A 19,994-nucleotide genomic window follows, 5' to 3' on the forward strand; every position below is an offset into this window, starting at 1 on the left:
AAAGAGAGAGAGTTTGATCTGTTTGAAATGATCAGATTTTATAGGACCCAATGGAAATGCAAATTATGTTGATGATATACTGAATACCTTCTTCCTGGGCCGAAGCTTCTCCCTCCAGTCTTTTAGCTCCTGACTGTGCTCCTCATCCAGCTCCTTCAGCTTCTGAGTCTCATGCTCAATCAGGAGATGGCATTTCTCATTCTGGTGGCAATAAGACAATGAACCAGATGTTACAACCAAAGATAGAGGGCAACAGAGTTACTAGTTAAATTTAAAAGACTCAACAGAACAGAGTATAAATGTAAGGCCAGTAACGGAAAAAGGAATGTATGCCTGAGTGTTACAGACCTGCATCTGTTGAAGTTCTCTGATGTTGGAGTCACACTGCAGCTGCAGGTCTCTCATCTGGTTCTCATGTTTCTGATGCTGATGAAGCCTCTCATTCTTCTGTCTCTTGTCCTCTTGAGTAGCAAACTGCTCGAAAATAAAGCAGAAAAGGTTAAAAGAACTTAACACAAAACTAATTCCTCGAATCTTGACAAAGCTCTTCCTGATAGAGGGTCTGACCTGTTTGATCTTCTCTCTGTCCTGCTCTGGCGTTCCTGTGCCAGTGATCCGCAGGCTCTTTTTAAACATTGCCATACGTGTTTTTGCTTCACTGCGCTGGATCTTTGGCAGCCGAGCTCTTTCCTGTGCCTGCCTATTCTTCATCTCCTCAATCAGCCGCTGGTTATAACCCTGCATCTGCTCCATCTCCTGATGACCAGCCGAGTGGGAATAAACATAGTCAAAGTGGCTACAAAACATACCAGTTTATGATTTGTTGTACAAACTGACAGTCAGGTCTCACCTTGTCATGCCTCTTGAGGAGCTGATGTCTCTGCATGAAGTATTGATCCTTCAGCTGCTGCTTCAGCAACTGATGTTTCTCCTGCAGGTGGCGCTCCTCCAGCTCCCACATGGCTGCCTCCCGAGCTGTAAGAGGAAATAGATCAATTCTCAGCCGTTAGAACCAGACCGTTTGACTACATGCAGGTTTAGACATGTTTGCACAGGCAAAGTCACACAGATCATTACATAGACGGCAAATCTCAACACGGACTGTCTGAGACGTTTTCACATGCACATCTCATCAAATGAGATCTGGGCCACACCTCAAGAGGCATATGGCTGGGCTGGCCTTTATAATTGGACCTCTGTCTGAAAATAAAATGAAGTTTAGCTCCATTTCAGCTTAAAGGGATAGTCACACAAGTCACACTATCACTTTAGCAGCCTGTAGAATCAGGTGACGTGTTTCCTTTGTGGTTGGAGGTGAAAGTGTGACCTAGATAATTAGATCACCACATAAGCACAGCTGATTTATTTATAATGAATATAACAACAATGGTCTACTGGACTCTTCCTCATAAAATCACTCAGTGAAGTTTGAAGTGAACTATTTGAGAATATACTGCAAGTAAACAAAAATGAACACCAAAAAATAAATATGACAATATACTGCAGGCAATACTGCTTGCATTATTATTAAACGTAAGCCTATTTACAGATGCCTCTCTGTAAAGTGTGTCTGACCTCTCATGAGCTGCTGCTTGTGGTTGAGACAGTCTCTCTCTATAGTGGCAACCTCTAGTTTGTGCTGCTGGATGATCTTCTTCAGAGCTCCATCCAGCTCCTGCTGCTGCCTCTGGAGAAACTCTTGCTCCTAAGAGAGACGGGTTGAGAGAGAACAAGAGAAAAGAAGAAAAAGAAAGGAATCGGGCACAGAAAAAACAGGGGTGTCAGTATCTGTATATGATCATGCTTCAAGGTGAAGCAGACAAAGTTCACATGAGCACTACCACAGCATTAATACCACAGCTTTAAGAGGAAGGTCATACACTTAAACCATTTAACAAAGATAAAACATTTATAAGTCATGATAAATGGATAAAGATTCAAGAAAGGAATGATTTAGATTAACAGCACATACAAAAGTCACAGTACAGCAATAACAACCTTAAGGTAGACTGCACATTTTCTATGCTGATTTAAGGGGAGAAAAAAGGTAGGATGAATTAAACACGATAAAATGTGTATTAAAATTTTTTGGTAGCTGAAAGCTTAATTTAAATCTGAGAAACGCAAAGTACACTACTGTTGAAAAGTTTGGGGTCAGTAAAAGTCTATAATACAGTATAAAAATGTATTATAAAAAGCAGTTTTCTATTTTTATATATTTTAAAATGTAGCAGTCTCCAGTGTCATATTCCTTCAGAAATCATATGCTGATTTGGTGCTCAAGAAACTATTATCTTACTGACCCCAAACTTTTCAACGGTAGTTTGTGTATTTAAATAACTTTATAAATGTTCAAATTTTAAGGAAGCCTGTGTAGATTTCAGATCTTTGTGGGCTTGCCAAGGACATGCATAACAATGGACAATGGCTCAACCAAAGTAATACAGGTAATATATACATAATGTATTAATATACTACTAATAATAACCATAATCATGATAATAATGCATCTCAAAAGTCCTCCTAAGGTCAACCTGATGTTTGACTCCTGCTTTGAACGTGGCTTTCAGTGGCAGACAGATAAAGCAAAACAGGTGACACGCACAGAAACTTGACTAAAGTTTCAGTAACAGTATGAGAGAGAGAGAGCGGATAGAAGAGATACTGAGACACTGCAGCAACACAGCAACAGCACTCCAAAACAACAGAGCACCTTCCTGCTCGCATGTGCCGTCAAAATCACATTCAAATACTACTGCTGTTAAAAAAGAACATGCTTCAGTGGAATCATGTTGAACATAGTCAAATCAGTTCTCCTAGTGTCACTCAACAAATATATAGTTCAGGTGTGACGACAGTGCATTGATTCCAGGAAAGCTCACGTGAACTTCTGCAGTAGGGAAGAGGCATTTCAAAGTACTATGACGAGATGTTCTGAAAACCTGCATTTTGCATTTGTACTGGATTGTATATTTTATGGTCAATTTCCTCTGGTTTTAAAATGTGCCAGCTAATAAATGTTTAATCACTAAACTACAAGTTATTAAAAAGTTAGCTAATCTATTACAGCTGCTGTGAATTTGTGTGCATGTGCTCTGTATCTTGTGTGACGGACAGGCACATGTGAGAGGGTTGAGTCACGAGGAGAGAGAAGACTTACATCCTGCATCTGAGCGTTGAACAGAGCACATGAGGACAACTGAAAAGACTGTATCATAACCTGGGCCACACCCTGTGGAGCAAAACACAGCCAACTCCACCACGTCAGGAACAGGGGACACACACCAGCACTCAAGCGTATCACACGCAAACCACACACACACACATCTCACAATATCCTCATTGCAACAATCTGTTAGTGTCCTGGGTCCCGAGCTAAGACCCTGCGAGCAATGAAATCAGTTCTTCCAGATGATGGACAGAGAGCGGGTTTAGCAGCTGGTGAGTCTGAAGTACCATCATCAGTTAGTGCAGCTGACATCCTTGACATGCATGATGAGATGCAGCAGTCATCATTAGTCTGTTACACTGATCCCTCGAGACGAACGGTACACAAGTATGTGGATACCCCTTTCTAACCAGTTTGGCTACTTCAGCTACACGCATTTCTAACAGAGGCATTAAAATCAAGCATACAGCCGTGCCATCTCTATAGACAAACATGTTTAGTGGAATTTGGGAGGGATGCCCGTTGAACCAAAATAAAAGTGAAAGGCTAAGGCTACAATTGAATTATTTCAATATATGTGCAGCATGTTTCCGAGTGAAGCTCAGACTGAGCTCTTTTCCAAGCGAGCAGCTCATGACCCAGTGTTTTCAGTGTCTCTGAGCAGCTCGGTTGGAACACTGAGAAGTTAATGAGCCATCAGAATGTAAATAACGCTGAGAAAACACTGTTGTCAACAAGAGAAGCTTGTTGTACAGTAAAATAAAATTATTATATTTTATTGTTATATACTATTGAGTACTATTACATTAGCAACATTTTTCTTGTTTTGTTTAGTATTTTTAGCTAAGAATAGATAATAGATTAAGAATGTAGACACCAGGTCCCATCGCCTAATCTCACTGATGTTTTTGTTTCTGAACAAGAGAGCGAATCTCTGCTTCCATGATCTAACATCTAGTGAGAAGTCTTTAAAGAAGAGATGATGATGTTCTGGCAGCAAAGGGAGGACAAACTCTTCATTGATGCCCATTTATGGAATAACCTACATATTTGTGAATCCTACAATTCAAGACCAGAGTGGTAGAAAAGAGGAGAAGTGGAAGTGTGTGTATGGGGTAACCTATGTCTAAATTACCTCTTCATGTTGAATAACTGCTAGGTCTTCCTTTAAGCGTTTCATGAGCTCTTTTCTCATGTGTTTGGGGGACTGTCCGACCTCTTGTTTGACCTACAGTGTGGGCATGCAGACTGTTGGGAATGAAGGCTTTACTTGCATAGGGACTGACTGTAAATAATTAGTCGGAGAAGGTCATGCAAAATCTGCTATGATGATTAAAAGTTTTAGTATTTGAGAGATAATCATCTCCAAACCACTAATGATTTCCAACTGGGTTAGCAGTTAATATAAAGACGATTCCAATAGCCCATGATCAGCTATTATGTTAAAGAGTTGTTCAGAAGCAGGAGAAAAGTGAAATCCCTTAATAACAGCTGCTAATATAGATCCCTCCGTCACCTCTTCAACCATTACATTCATCAAAGTATAGATTCCTTCAAAGTAATTCCTAAAAGATGCACACTTCTATATTGCTGACGTTAGTTCTTCTTTAAAGGAAGCTGTATCAGCAGGTCATGGTTTTCAGCAAGACAAGTCGAGTGTCAAAATGTCAAATTGTCAGTGTGATCAGGAAAGAAATATTTTGCTGACCCTAGATTATCCTTGTTCTCAGAAATGCCAGTCACTGTCCAACTGAAAATAAAAACAATTACTTTTAGTGACAGACCAATATAGTATGTAGACTAACCCAGTCTGATTAATCAGCTGCAATGATTTGCATAGGCCAAATAATATTACATAAAAAAAGTTAATTCAAATTGAACAATATAGTTTATCTCTGCCATAATAAAATCATTCCCAAACAGCAAGGTTTGGGGCTGGTACTTTGTTTTAATGTTTTAGAAAAAAGTCTCTTATTTATTTGATCAACAATACAGTTTTAAATAGAAATATTATTACAGCTTAAAATAACTGTTTAATAATTTATTATATTAAAATGTAATTTATTCCTGAGTTGGCGAAGCTGAATTTTCAGCACCATTACTCCAGTATTTAGTGTCACATGTTTCTTCAGAAATCATTTTATTCTTATTTGGTGCTCAAGTAAGATTTTTTATTATCAATGTTGGAAACAGATGTGCTTCTTACTCAAAAGAACAGCATTTATTTGAAAGAAATATTTTGTAATAATCATAAATGTTGTATTTACAGTTACTACTGAAAACCTTTGAAAACCTTTGAATGGTAGGATAGTGTATAATACTTTATCTGCTGCTCAGCAATATAGAACATTGAAATGTGCATCTTGCAATGAAGGTCACTTTTAACAGTGTTCTTAAAAATGAAAGAAAACTTAAACTCTAGTACATATTGGTCTATAAAACAGTGTTCCCGTCAAGAGAAGAGGCCCTTCACCACACCACTGATCTCCACTCATTACATCACACTCACACAGGCAACAGAATTAGTGACATTTAGAAAAGCATAACATCTTAAAACAATGTGTTTTAAAAAAGTTATTTTACATATACTTATTCTGAAAAATAATGTTAATACTTTAGGTAAAATTATTCAATTTCAATATGCATTTGAACAGTATCATGAGAGGGAGAAAGAGAGAGAAAACAAGAAATCGCCTGAGTCCATTAAGGCACTCTGTTCATGCATTTGACAGCATTAGTGAGGAGCAAGCTGTCTGGTACAAGTTCCACAGAAAAACCAAACCGACAGAAAATAAGAGACTCTAGTAGTGCTAATATATACAGTTTGACAATCACTGTAAGCATGTAACATGCTGGCTGATAATGTAATGAGAGACCAAACATTTAAAATTTGCTCTATTATTATCATGTAACTGATTATGAAAGCAAATGCGTCCATGCATCAGTACCTAAAAGGAAATTAGAATGGTGTCAAATCAGCCATGGTGACAACACCACACAGACCCCATTTCCATAAAGCCATGCATGATTACCGAAATCCCTTCATTCATGAGCGACACATGAAAACACCAGCAGGAGGAAGAGATGAAATAAAGAGAGCCTTTATTTTGTTCCTAAGCCATTGCTTAGCACCCAATTAACCTTTAAATCCATCTCTGTGGCCTCTCCGAGGATGGAGGTAATTGAATGTGAAAGCCAGAGTTTCATTAAGCAAACATAACATAAGAAAAGAAACACTTTGCATTTACAAGTCTGAATACAGAGCAAGAGACACAGCTGAGATGTGTCTAAAGAAACAGATGAGGAAGTCAATTCCATTTGCAGCTGCATTGTGATTGGGAAGCAAAGCTGCTAATGTACATTAGTCAAACACAAGAGCGTCTGTTTGACTTCTGCATCCCAAGAAAACAAGAATGAAAAAGCTACTAAAAGCATACTAATTAGGGATGAGCAGGAGCAATCCAATAGACAAATAACTAGTTGATAAGCAAATATTAATCATAAATAGAGTGTCCTTTTTGCCTTTACCTGCCATAGTCTCAAATGAATGTTAAGAAAATGTAACGCATTATCTAAAAATAAAAGCTGGTGTGTGTCCCTGCAATTTGTCATCACTTTTTTCTGTATGCAAGCATTTTTTGTGAAGAATTAACAACAAGTGGGACACAATCATGAAGTGGAACGAAATTTATTGGATATTTCAAACTTTTTAACAAATCAAAAACTGAAAAAATTTGGCGTGCAAAATTATTCGGCCCCCTTAATGTAATACTTTGTAGCGCCACCTTTTGCTGCGATTACAGCTGTAAGTCGCTTGGGGTATGTCTCTATCAGTTTTGCACATCGAGAGACTGAAATTTTTGCCCCTTCTTCCTTGCAGCACAGCTCAAGCTCAGTGAGGTTGGATGGAGAGCGTTTGTGAACATCAGTTTTTAGTTCTTTCCACAGATTCTCGATTGGATTCAGGTCTGGACTTTGACTTGGCCATTCTAACACCTGGATATGTTTATTTTTGAACCATTCCATTGCAGATTTTGCTTTATGTTTTGGATTATTGTCTTGTTGGAAGACAAATCTCCGTCCCAGTCTCAGGTCTTTTGCAGACTCCATCAGGTTTTCTTCCAGAATGGTCCTGAATTTGGCTCCATCCATCTTCCCATCAATTTTAACCATATTCCCTGTCCCTGCTGAGGAAAAGCAGGCCCAAACCATGATGCTGCCACCACCATGTTTGACAGTGGGGATGGTGTGTTCAGGATGATGAGCTGTGTTGCTTTTATGCCAAACATAACGTTTTGCATTGCTGCCAAAAAGTTCAATTTTGGTTTAATCTGACCAGAGCACCTTCTTCCACATGTTTGGTGTGTCTCCCAGGTGGCTTGTGGCAAACTTTAAACAACACTTTTTTTCTTCTTGCCACTTCCATAAAGGCCAGATTTGTGCAGTATACGACTGATTGTTGTCCTGTGGACAGTCTCCCACATCAGCTGTAGATCTCTGCAGTTCATCCAGAGTGATCATGGGCCTCTTGGCTGCATCTCTGATCAGTCTTCTCCTTGTATGAGCTGAAAGTTTAGAGGGACGGCCAGGTCTTGGTAGAATTGCAGTGGTCTGATACTCCTTCCATTTCAATATTATCGCTTGCACAGTGCTCCTTGGGATGTTTAAAGCTTGGGAAATCTTTTTGTATCCAAATCCGGCTTTAAACTTCTCCACAACAGTATCTCGGACGTGCCTGGTGTGTTCCTTGTTCTTCATGATGCTCTCTGCGCTTTAAACGGACCACATGTATCACAGTGCAGGTGCATTTATACTGAGACTTGATTACACACAGGTGGATTCTATTGATCATCATTAGTCATTTAGGTCAACAATGGATCATTCAGAGATCCTCACTGAACTTCTGTAGAGAGTTTGCTGCACTGAAAGTAAAGGGGCCGGAAAATTTTGCATGCCCAATTTTTCAGTTTTTGATTTGTTAATTTTTTTTTAAAATATCCAATAAATTTAATTCCACTTCATGATCGTGTCCCACTTGTTGTTGATTCTTCACCAAAAATTACAGTTTTATATCTTTATGTTTGAAGACTGAAATGTGGCAAAAGGTCGCAAAGATCAAGGGGGCCGAATACTTTCGCAAGGCACTTATTTATGCATACTGCTCTTTCATAGGTTGTCAAAAAAAAAACACCAATGTAAGTGGTTTAAGTTTAATATTTAAAAAATTGAGACCATCTCGAAAGTGTTAAACTTGTATTTGGGCGTAATCCATTACTTATATTTTAGAAAGTGTACTCAACTATTAAATTACTCTAAATGCTCATCCCTAGTATCAACAAGCAACAGGTTGCCTCACAAACAAATACATGCATAAATACAGTGCATCCAAAGCTGTGCCTATCTCTCTCTGTTACCTCCTTTTTGCGGTTCTTCAGCATGTTCTGGAACTTGGAAAGCTCCTTGTCCTGCTCTCCTTTGATCCTCTTGGCCTCATCTCTTAACCGGTTGGTGTGGTCCTGCTCCAGACGTTCTATGGTCTGTTTTTGCTGTTTCTCCAGGTTCTCCACCTCTTGGTCATACTGACGTTTCTTTCCCTGTGGAGAGAGTGAGGAATACTGAATTATTGTACCTGACCACTAATGCACTGAGCAATTTTATCGGTTTGTTTGTGCACCTGTGAGACCAAGCACCTGAGATAACAGTGAGATGCAAAAAAACAACAACTAAACAATATCTACAATTGAGTCCTAACAAGATGTGATAAGTTTATAGAAATTACCTATTTTCCACACATTTTGGTATATAGCAATACATTTACTGAATTAATTTATCGCGCATCAAAAAAGACGTGACTGTGTCGGGATGGTATAACTGGACTAACCAGCGGACATTCTTGCTGCACAGCATAGGAGATGCTATTTTTGTCATTCTGAAATACCTGAGCAAAGTCTATCATATAAATGGTTGGGTAGAATTACCTCCCTGAACTGTCTTACACGGCTGCATTCCCAAACAGCAGGCATCTGCCTCCAAAAAGCAAGATAATATGACCGAATTTATTGCATTTACTTGCGCCTCGAAGTGCGCAGATTAATTTACAGTGGCTTCTCCTACTGCAGCAAATTCCTTTTTTTTTAAATATATATATCTTTTTGATATTTAGCACCAGTTTATCAGGAAGTATCAATTTTGTACTCTTTGGAAGACTGGATAGAGACTTAAAGCTACACTGTGTGATATTTCCCCCCCATCTAGTGGTGTAAAGGTATATGACCATCCAGTGAATATTAGTTTCTGTTCCTTTCAATTCTGATTTCGTTTTAACTCCTATGGTGGCCTATTTAGTCCAAGATTAACATGGCTTCCAGTTCGAACTCATTCATGACTGCCATCGAGTGTTAAAATGTGAAAAGCGAAGCTTGAATTTACGGATATGTCCCTCTTTGGCTAATGTACTTTCAAGATGGAGGGGCAACATGGCGACCGGCATTCGAACCCCTCACCCGTATGTATTTTCAATGGCATATTATAAACTTACAAAAATACTTTACTACTTGAAAGAAGTAAATATACATTAATGAGCACATATATTTTTGAAAGAACTAAGTGGTTTTTAGCTAAGAATAAACTAAAAAAGTTACACAGTGTAGCTTTAATTAAAAAAATCACATAAAACATTTGCAAATATTGCACCCAAGTTAAATTCAAAACTTTAGATGGAAAATAGCTACTGATGAAATCAGTCAAATAAGTTTATCTCTGAAAATCAAATTAAATCAGATCGTGGGTGAAGCTACAAATCGAAATATTACACAAATAGATTAGAAAACCCAAGCACTGCTTGTTAATGTGGTGGCAAAATCTCAAATTAACATGAGAAAGATAGTTAGGAGACAGGCTTTCTGCTATTTGAATTAATGCATTTAGATACTTTTAACTTATTCATCATGCTACATCTGAGTGCATTTAAGGAAACGAAAACAGTTCTTTCAGTGTTTATGGATAAATCAAAAGTGTGTAAAATAAACAATGGATGACACTGGATTACAATGTTGAATGTAAACAAATCTAGTGAGTGAATGAGGGTGCGGACCGTCATTTCCTGCTCGAAGCGTCTGAAGAGCTGCTCTTTCTGCTGCTGCAGTTTGTTGCTGAGCTGCTGTTGAGCTCTTTGCTCCTCCTTTTGCAGCAACCTCAATTCTCGAAGCTCCTGACGCCTAAAAAACAAACACCACATTTCACACACTTTTTCTAGTGATTACATTTTTTGTGTGTAAATTGTCTCTTGTAAAATGCAATTAACTAGTGACATTAACTGATGTCAGCTTAGATACCTCAAAAATCTCAGTTCCTCACTCTTGGTGTCATTGTCAGTGACAATCTTGGATGTGGTGACACTGACTTCCACACCATCGACCATAAACTTGCGGGTCTTTTTCAGGGTTTTCTTTTGCCGCTTGGTGTCCTGTGGGAATGAATAAAGTTTGATGAATATTTACTTCTAGAACCTTAATTTCAACGACATCAAGCACAGTTATTGGTACCTGTATTGAAACTGATCCTTCTTTGCTTTTAGAGAGGAAGCTGGAGATTGACAGGTTAATGTCAATGCTGTTAGTATCTGCAGCTGAACTGCTGCCGGAGTCAGAGTCTTTCTCTTTTTCAAAATCAGGTTGTGTCACCTCTGCTGCATTCTGCTCACTCTCAATCATGGTAGGTGCTTCCTGGATCTCTGGTTTGTCTTCATTGGCATCTTGAAGTTCCTCTGTTGCACTGACCTCCTCTTCTTTTACACCATTAATGACAAAAACAGGCAATTCTTTCACAGAGGTGTCCTCTACTACATTACCTCCCTTGGTTGCAGGGTCCTCTTTGGGTTCTGAACTCTTAGGCTCATCTCCAGGTTTATCTTGGTCCTCTGTTGCCACTTCAGGAAGATCATTCTTTACCCCTTCTGCAGAAACATCTGATGAAGTTTCTGTTTGGTCCTCCTTTACCTCATCTGTAGGGACATCTGGTGAGGTTTTCTTATCCTCCACTAGTTCCTTTTCTGTCTTTTCTTCCTCAGTCTCAATTTTGTCTTCTGTTTTTCCTGTAACCTTAACTGGTTCAGTGATGCCTTCTTCAGTAACACCATCAGATTTGTTCTCTGGTTCAGCTTCATCTGAAGGCAGAATACTTTCTTCTTCTTCTGTGGTGGTTTGTGCTTTGGCTTCATGCTGCATTTCTTCATACTCTTCTGTCTTTTCTGGTGTCGCTTCAACCTTCACTTCTTTCTTTTCTTCCTCTCCAGTTTCTTCACTGACGGTTACAATCTCTTGGATGACGGTGTCATTTGATGCCGGTGGGTTTGGCAGATCAGAAATCTTCACTTCTGTGGTAACTGGTGCAGAAGATTCCTCTTGTTTTGGTACAGCCTCCTCACCAGACCGAGATTCCTCAGTACTGGTGTCTGACACACTCAACTCATTCATCTTCTCATCCTCAGCATGATTGGGTTTGCTGGAGTCCACCACCATGTCGGAGGTTTTGTCACTAGCCTGATCCTTTGAACTGGGTTTTCTTTCAGGTTCAATCTTTTCCGTGACTGACTCAAGAGTTGGCGTGTTCTGATACTGTCTCTCATCCTCCGAGCTGCCAATGCTAGTGTCCGATAATGCACGTTTGTGTCCAGGCACCGCCTAGATATAACATAAAAACAGTGTGACTGCAGCAGCAAAACACTGTGTGATGTGCATCAAGACAATTAAAAAAAATCTGCATGGAAAACAACAACACCATATTATTATCACAATTTTCAAATTCTCTGAATGTGGTTCTACGTTCTGAAAGTGGTAAAAAAAAATGTTTGATGTTCATACCTGTTGGGGCTCTGGTTCTTCTTCCTCCTCTTCCTCTTTTCCCTCTTCAACCTCCTCAACCACTTCGGCTTTAGCCTCAGCAACCAGTTCTCGCAGTGGTTTGTTATCCACCACATTTGAAACAAATGGGTGCTGAAAGCAGACCATGGCTCATAACTAACATGTGCATTTTAAATACATCCTTTAAATTGAACTGCATCAAGAAATACAACATGGTCCAACCTGTAAGAGCTGCAATGCACTCCACCTATTGTCTATATTCTTATCCAGTGCTTTTCGCAGGAAATCACTGAACTCCGGAGACCTGTTTAACACAGAGGAGGAACAAATATAAACCCTGTGCTGAAAGTAAAAGGGCTCTTCGTTTGGGGTATCACAGTCATAACTATTGAGCAACAGTCTATGCAGCTCCAGGCAGATCATGTGTTGGGACTCTGGGTGGGCGACAGCTTATGATTCATCAGCTCAATGGACTCCAGGCCGGTTTTTATTATTTCTCAGTTGGGAGGTGATTTATCATACAAGCCAAAATATTACTAAATATGAAAGAAAAAAAACTCATTGAAATAGCCTGTCCTCAGAAACGATCAATCCATATTGCTTCTATTCTAATATTGCTAATCACATTTTACTTAATTGACAAGTGGAAGATCATGGCACTATGAGTCAAGATTCTTACCATCGTGATGGAGCTGCGAGTGTGGGGGGCTCAGATTTTGCTATTTTTAGCAGGACTCTCATTGGGTTCATCTCGTGGTTGGGCGGCTCGATCTGTGCCAGCTCAATCAGAGTCACCCCCAGGGACCAGATGTCCGCTTTGTAGTCGTACGGTCTGTCCTTTGACGTCTCGCACATCACCACCTCGGGTGCCATCCTTGCATTTGAGAGAGAGAAGGGGAGGGAGGGGATTTTGTTCAATTGGACAAATAAGAACCATATTATGTGCCATATTCACAGTTCTGGTCTTACATAGTGACAGATCTTGTGATTCAAAGCAAGACTTAAACTGAGTGACTAACCAGTAAGGCGTTCCAATGAAAGAGTCTCTTCTCTGTAATGTCTTTGTATTCTTTGCAGACACTCCAAAGTCAGCTGAGAAGAGACATTGATCAAAATTAGAGACATCCAGTATGGCTGACAGCAATATGGTATAAAATAGATTGATTTTCATAGGCTATTAAATATGTCCACCCCTATTAATTACCAAAGATAACCAATTAATGACACTTTGACAACAGAACTTATTTGACTTTTCCAGACGTTTGGGATGACTTACTGTGAAAAACTTGCTCTGTCTGGATGTACCTAATAAGGATGCTTTAAATATCCTATCGCACTTTAATAGGCCCAAAGAATGCAAGTTAATGTGTTTACATGCCAGGAGAAATTAAGGTAAGATTTGATCGGTTTACGCTTACGATCATGCATGTAAACACGCTCACTTATTCCCTGAAAGTGAAACAAAACTCTCTGAGATCTTGGCATCTGTCGCTGCATTAATGGCGCATTCTCATGATTAGTGTTGTCAAAAATATCGATATTTCAATATATATCGATACTGGAATATCTGAAACGATACGATTCTCAGTTTTTACAGTATCGATACCAGCTGCGCTCTCCTCTCAGACCGAAAGCGAGCTGACACACACCGGCATATTCTCACTCAGCCCAGTTAATCTCTGAGCAAGGCGAACGCGCGTTCTGCTGGACTTTTTCCTCATGACAGTGTGTTAGTGTTAGTGTGTGATCGTCCTGAATTTCGCGCGGGATTGCACATATATTAATTCTACTAATCCCCGCAGATTTCGTGCTCACATCTAGAGCACACACACATAGCCTACCGTAATAAAGCCGCATCTGACATGATACAAGTGCAAACATTTGCTTCTTTTTCCAGCTTATTATTGGTCAAATACACTCAAAAAAATAATCAGTGCACATCTGGAAGAGTATTAATGTAAACACAGTCGCAAACAGTTCGGGAAGAACGAGTAACAGGAACAGTGTTTAGGATCCAAGCGTCTGTTAGTCTTAAAGAGACCACAGTCATTTGTTATTCAAACTACAAAAAGACAAAGGATCACACTGCTCTTGACTGATCAACTTGTGTAACTTTAATAGTTTCATCTGTACGCTATTGAATTTTTTTACAAAGAACATTATCCAATGTTGTTTTAAATGTAATTACTATGCATTTTTTTATTCAGTTTCTTATCTGAATGTTAGACCTACCTGAAAAAATAAAGCAGTCTATTTAATTTGTATCTTCTATTCTATTGCATTTATTTGTGCTATTGTTTGTAATCTGTTTATTTGTTCTTATTTTATTACTGTATACTCGTCTTTTTAAATTCAATTTACCATTCAAAATCAAGCTTTATTGTGCTGTGTGTAAGCTATTGCAACACAATTATATTACCCCATTGTAAAAAATAAATTGAGATAGCAAAAATTTGTGAGATAATTTTAATAGTAATTGATCAATTGATCAATAATTGTTCAAATCAAAATGATGCCCAACCATAAGGAACATGCTGGCAACATTCATTTTTAGTAAAAAATAACATGAATAATAATAAGTACTGTTGTCATATTAAGCATCGTATCTTATCTTTTTTTTTTTTTTACTGTGGTATCGATTTAGTATCGATATATCGATATTTTAGTCTGGTATCGTATCGAAGTCATAATTTTGGTATCGTGACAACACTACTCATGATAATGATATACCCATATCAATCTTAATTTACTGGCTTAATATTTTCTTGTGGACCATACATTAATGACAGAGAAAATATGAGAAGAATTAACATTGTTAAACATGTTGTTTTTTAAGTCGGCGTATGAAGCTCCATTTGATTTTTACAGATGATTTGTGCTGTGTTCGGACCATAGACCGCAAAAAAAATATGGACGACACGACTTCATCCGTTTCCGCTGACCAGAGTTGATGCTTTCAGATGCTCTGCACGGCGCTGACATCTTGGGATCCTCAATAAACCAGTCTATTGTGTGATACACAGAAATTTAGAATATTCCAATCTAATATGATTTCTGACCTGTAAGGTTGCCTGAATAATAATCTTAAACTGTTTGTTAATGGGCCAGAGGAGAACTGGCACCCTGACTGAGCCTGGTTTCTCCCAAGGTTTATTTTTCTTCATCATGCCCTTGGAGTTTTGGTTTCCTTGCCACTGTCACCTTTGGCTTGGTTTGCTCAGTTGGGGACGCTAAATTTTCGATCTAAGTTATTAAACTAAATATACAAATAAAATTAACTTATTAGGTCTTAATTCTACAAATTATAATACTGATCTGCCAACATTGTTGCTATACGATACATTGATAACATGCTAAATGCTATTAATTGATAACATGATAACATGCTAAACATGATAAAGCTGATAACATCACCGTTTTCTCCAGAACAACTGTCCAGCCGAATCAAATTATATTGCAATATTGTCCCGTTTAACATTGTGAAGCTGGTTTGAAACAATCGTCATTGTAAAAGTGCTATATAAATAAAGGTGATTGATTGATTGATTTGCGCAGTAGTGATTGTGGGACCGGAGTCTGCGCAGTAGAGAGCAGGAAGTACAGCCGCAATATCAAAGGCCCGCCCACACTCTCACAGATGCAGAACAATTAATTATGTTGGTGTGAAATAAACAGTTATGGAAATGCAGAAATAAAAGCTAAAGCTCCAATCTGCTTCCAAAAATACCAAAAAAAAGTCTGTTAGTGCCTCAGTGACAACTTCACTCAGAGATGATGTCGATCTCAGCTGTCAAACATGAAGTCACCCCCCGTCAAATAACTAACTTAAACTAAACTTATTTAAAAACGAACGCTTTACAATAACTGCCTACAATGACATAAACTTACTTCAGGGGGAAAATATTTAAAGTGGAATTTGAGTGCTGCAGGCTTGTTTCGGACCTAAGACTGTTATTAGGCCGATATAATTTTACTGACATTATTATTAAATTATGGTACATTTTCAAATGTATTGTTTTTAGTGTCATTAAATGTTTTAGTAATGTGCTATGGAAACACAACCCTACTTACTAGAGTTGACATTTATCTGTGTAGCGCTTTTAACAAAACATAGTTTTAAAGCAGCTTTACAGAAAATGCATGCGCCTACATTACAATTTAGAGTGATCTGTTATCAGAGGTGACTGTGTCCAACTTATTAGAGTACAAATGTCTTTCAGTCCCACACCTTAAAAAACATTTTGTATGCCACATAAACATCTATAAAGAGTAATTCCTAGCCAATTTTTTATAACAAAGCTAAATTTAAATATATAATCCATCATAATTCTAAAATTTGAATTTTACAATTATAAATTGTCATAATTCATAGAATATAAAATGTTAGTCATATTGTTAGAATATAAAATTCTAATTATAACATTTTATAATTATATGTAAAATCATAAAATAAATAAAATCAAATTTAAAAATATTTTTTATTTTATTTTATATTTTTGTTAATTTATTTTACTCATTTTGACAACAATTCAAGGTCAGAAAACCATAATTTTAAAACTCTTTGATACTTCCAGGCTTTAAAGATTCTGGGCCAGTAAAACATAGGTTTTTATTATTTATATAATATTATAGTATTTATTAATATTTTTAATTCGATTATTTTTTACATTTTCAAAAAGTTTCGTTTTGTTTTATGAACATTTTTTAATATTTAGCTTCATCTATTTAAATATTTTTGTTGTTGTAATTTTAGTACTTTAACTTCAACTAAATGTATTTCTAATTTCATTTAAGTATATCATCTAATTATATTTTATTTCAAACAAAACAACTGTTTTTAATAGTTTTAGTTTTATTTAACATTAACAACACTGTCTTCTTTTTAAGGCAGTGTCCCTCAGGTGCAAACATAGTATTTAAGCACACTTCATGAAGCCATTACCCAATTTGACGTCTCCATCTGAGGTGAAGAGAATATTTCCAGCCTTAAGGTCCCGGTGTATAATCTTATTCTCATGGAGGTAAACCAGCGCCTCCAGCGTCTGTTTACACACAACCCGGATCTGAGGCTCTGTCAGTGGACGCTCCAGCTCTGCAGACATACACATGCAAAATGCCTGTAAACAGAGTCACTGCTAAGCAAACACACTTTATTTAAAGTGTTAAAGATTTTTTTTTTTTTTTTTGCCGGGATACTTATTCAAGTTAAACTAGACAAATAAACTACAACATAACAGTGACAAAGGGCTCTGACTTTTATTAATAGACTTGTTCTTGGCTGTTGTGCACACTGACTGCAGCAATGTGAACTGCCTTTTTTACAGCAGAACTGCTGGGATAGGCCATTACAGAAGAGACAGAAGGCATCAGAGGGAGTTATAACAGCGCAAACAGTGAGTCAACAAAAGCATTCCCATCAAAAAAAAAAAACACCTCCTCACCCCAACACCTCCCACCAGCAACTCCTTTCTTACAGGCTAAATGTAGAAGTAGCCAGATTTTCATCACAGAAGACTAAACAGTCATAAGGAGGAGAGGTTTTATTCTTACACGTTACATTGTTTACAACTGCCAAAAAAATTCTGTCAACTATGGTGACAAGATTTGTGACTGGAAACAGCTTTTGTAAATGGTAAAGACAACACTGTACAAAAAGAGGAGAAATGGGACCATATGTTAGACATTTAAGCATTGATTTTGGCTGAATCAATACCACAGAGAGCCATGAAAATTGTGTAAAGTCTACTTATGAACTTGCTGACATGGCATGTCACAGAAAGGTCTGATCCGTGTGGGGACATTTCAACAAGGCTTCCCCATCCAATACAGAAAAAGGCTGAGTAGCTTTAAAAAGAGCCTAACCACTCCTTAAAAAAACTGACGTTGATAATTATATGGGTCCAGTCCAGTGGCAAAAATGAGCACAGCGTGCTGGTGTGCCAGCGAGGTCTGGAGGAATGGAACATCATCGCACAGTAGAACAGACTCAGACGACCACAGTGCTTATATTACCCTCAGTGAAACAAAGACCATTAAACTTACCCAACATCACAGCATCTACCGCTCCTCCGGCACAAAACTCAATGAGAATCTAAAGAAAGAGGAGAAAGAAAGAGATCCAGAAGATGAATTAACTAATAATGACACTGATTACAGTTTGCAATGTAGTGTTTACATCTCCATCAAATGACACAATAGGGAGGAATAATGCACGACACATTAAATGAATTGAATGGCATAGTACAGGCATTTATTACGTTACAAAAGATTTCTATTTTGAATAAATGCTGTACTTTTCAACTTTCTATTCATCAAAGAATCTTGGAAAAAGTATAACGTTTTCCCACAAAAAATTGTATTATTGGTTTCTTCTGACTTCAATTTAAAGCACTGATGACTTCACTTACAAACCTGTTCAGAGGTCTTTGCTAATGCCCCTCTCAGGTATCATTAGAATGGCTATGATGAGATGAGAACATTTAGTAAAATTACTAACCCAATTTCTAGTTTTATTAGGTTACTCAAGCATTCACTTATTTTTTGGTATACTGGATAATGGCAACCAAAAGCAGTGCAGTCATAAATGAAACTTAAGCCTCTGAGTGAAATGATAACAGCATTATGTAAGTGAACACCATCCTATTACACTGACCATAGCAGCTGGTTTGTAAGGTAACAGGTGCTGCAGAAAAATCAATACAAACTCTATATTATGCTCCATCCCATGAGAGGAGAGAAATACACCATAGTAACATAAGCAATCTCATCAAAAACTAGAAAGAGAACATAACAATATTGGACAAACCTCTTCACTAGTGTTGGCTTTCATACAGTTAACTCATGAAAAGTCAGCAGCATCTGAATTAACTATGAACACTGACAGGAGGCTGGAGATTTATGTAACATAACGTGACAAACAATTGACTGCTGTGCAGATTTTAGTCAGCTTTCTATGAATATTTTACACAGCTCTGACACTTAAGCGTAGGCACAATCTCTCTACGCATTAAGAAGCTTGCTTGTGCAGCTATGAGCTGTGCATTCATATCTCTTGATTAGCAGCCAGGCTAAGCAGACTGGACTTGCATCTAATTAATTCATGAGCACTTTCTGTGGTCATTTGAAATAGGCCATTATCCTTCTATACATGCCAACCGCAGAGGGAAGGATCATATGAAACCATCCTGCTGTAATTATCATGGGAGCTCTACAGTAGAAAAATAGGATCCGCTGACTCTTTGGACATGGATGAATAGAGAGGGATTATTGTGGACTATTATGGAGCTCATAGGGCTCGACATTGTCATTATTCAATATTATATTATCAAAAATGAAATACTTTTTTTTATTATTATTGTTAACAAAATCCTGTGATGTGTTCTGGCCATTATTGAAGGGGAAATAATGTGGGAAGGAACTTGATTTTATCCATCAGGATTTGATTGGATCACAACATCTTTAAGGGATAGTTCACCGAAAAATAAAAATTGGATGTTTAACTGCTTACCCCCCCAGGACATCCAAGATGTAGGTGTGTTTGTTTCTTCAGTAGAACACAAATTAAGATTTTTAACTCCAACCTTTGCTCATATAATGCATGTCAATGAGACCCCATTGACATGCATTATACGAGCAACGGTTGGAGCTAAAAATACTAATTTGTGTTCTTCACAAGACAAATCAAGATATTTTAATGAAATCCAAGAACTTTCTGACCCATAGACAGCTACGCAATGACCACTTTCAAGCTAAATTCTTTAATAAAGTTATTTTTGCACATAAAAGTACATAAAATATAGTCACATGGACTATTTTAAAGGCACTTTTATACAAGTTAATATGATTCTTTGGTGTCTAAATGAAAACTTTGCAATATACTTTAATTTAAAATTCTCATTAGTATTGTAAGAAAACACTCATTTTACCTGGTCAAAAACAGCTCTGTTTTCACCAAGCCTTTTCGG

General features: G+C 37.7%; 1 protein-coding gene across 3 annotated transcripts in view; it reads right to left on the minus strand.

Moving 5' to 3' along the window:
- slka (STE20-like kinase a) overlaps positions 1–19,994 on the minus strand; it is a 29,925-nt gene that overhangs the window by 1,680 nt on the left and 8,251 nt on the right. The window contains exons 3-18 of one of the 3 annotated variants that reach the window (XM_067422053.1): positions 18,073–18,121; positions 16,973–17,122; positions 13,050–13,122; positions 12,710–12,904; positions 12,253–12,334; positions 12,031–12,162; positions 10,714–11,850; positions 10,504–10,634; positions 10,263–10,386; positions 8,584–8,763; positions 3,161–3,232; positions 1,576–1,705; positions 851–975; positions 568–756; positions 349–474; positions 88–201 (exon numbers count right to left, since the gene is read on the minus strand). In XM_067422053.1, coding sequence (XP_067278154.1) covers positions 88–201; positions 349–474; positions 568–756; positions 851–975; positions 1,576–1,705; positions 3,161–3,232; positions 8,584–8,763; positions 10,263–10,386; positions 10,504–10,634; positions 10,714–11,850; positions 12,031–12,162; positions 12,253–12,334; positions 12,710–12,904; positions 13,050–13,122; positions 16,973–17,122; positions 18,073–18,121 — 3,009 coding nt within the window. Of the gene's footprint in view, positions 1–87; positions 202–348; positions 475–567; positions 757–850; positions 976–1,575; positions 1,706–3,160; positions 3,233–4,304; positions 4,398–8,583; positions 8,764–10,262; positions 10,387–10,503; positions 10,635–10,713; positions 11,851–12,030; positions 12,163–12,252; positions 12,335–12,709; positions 12,905–13,049; positions 13,123–16,972; positions 17,123–18,072; positions 18,122–19,994 lie in introns of all 3 variants that reach the window. The other 2 variants (XM_067422052.1, XM_067422054.1) reach the window with 2 other exon arrangements.

The sequence above is a fragment of the Pseudorasbora parva genome, chromosome 17 (genome assembly GCF_024679245.1).
Source record: "Pseudorasbora parva isolate DD20220531a chromosome 17, ASM2467924v1, whole genome shotgun sequence".
Classification (NCBI taxonomy): Eukaryota; Metazoa; Chordata; class Actinopteri; order Cypriniformes; family Gobionidae; genus Pseudorasbora; species Pseudorasbora parva.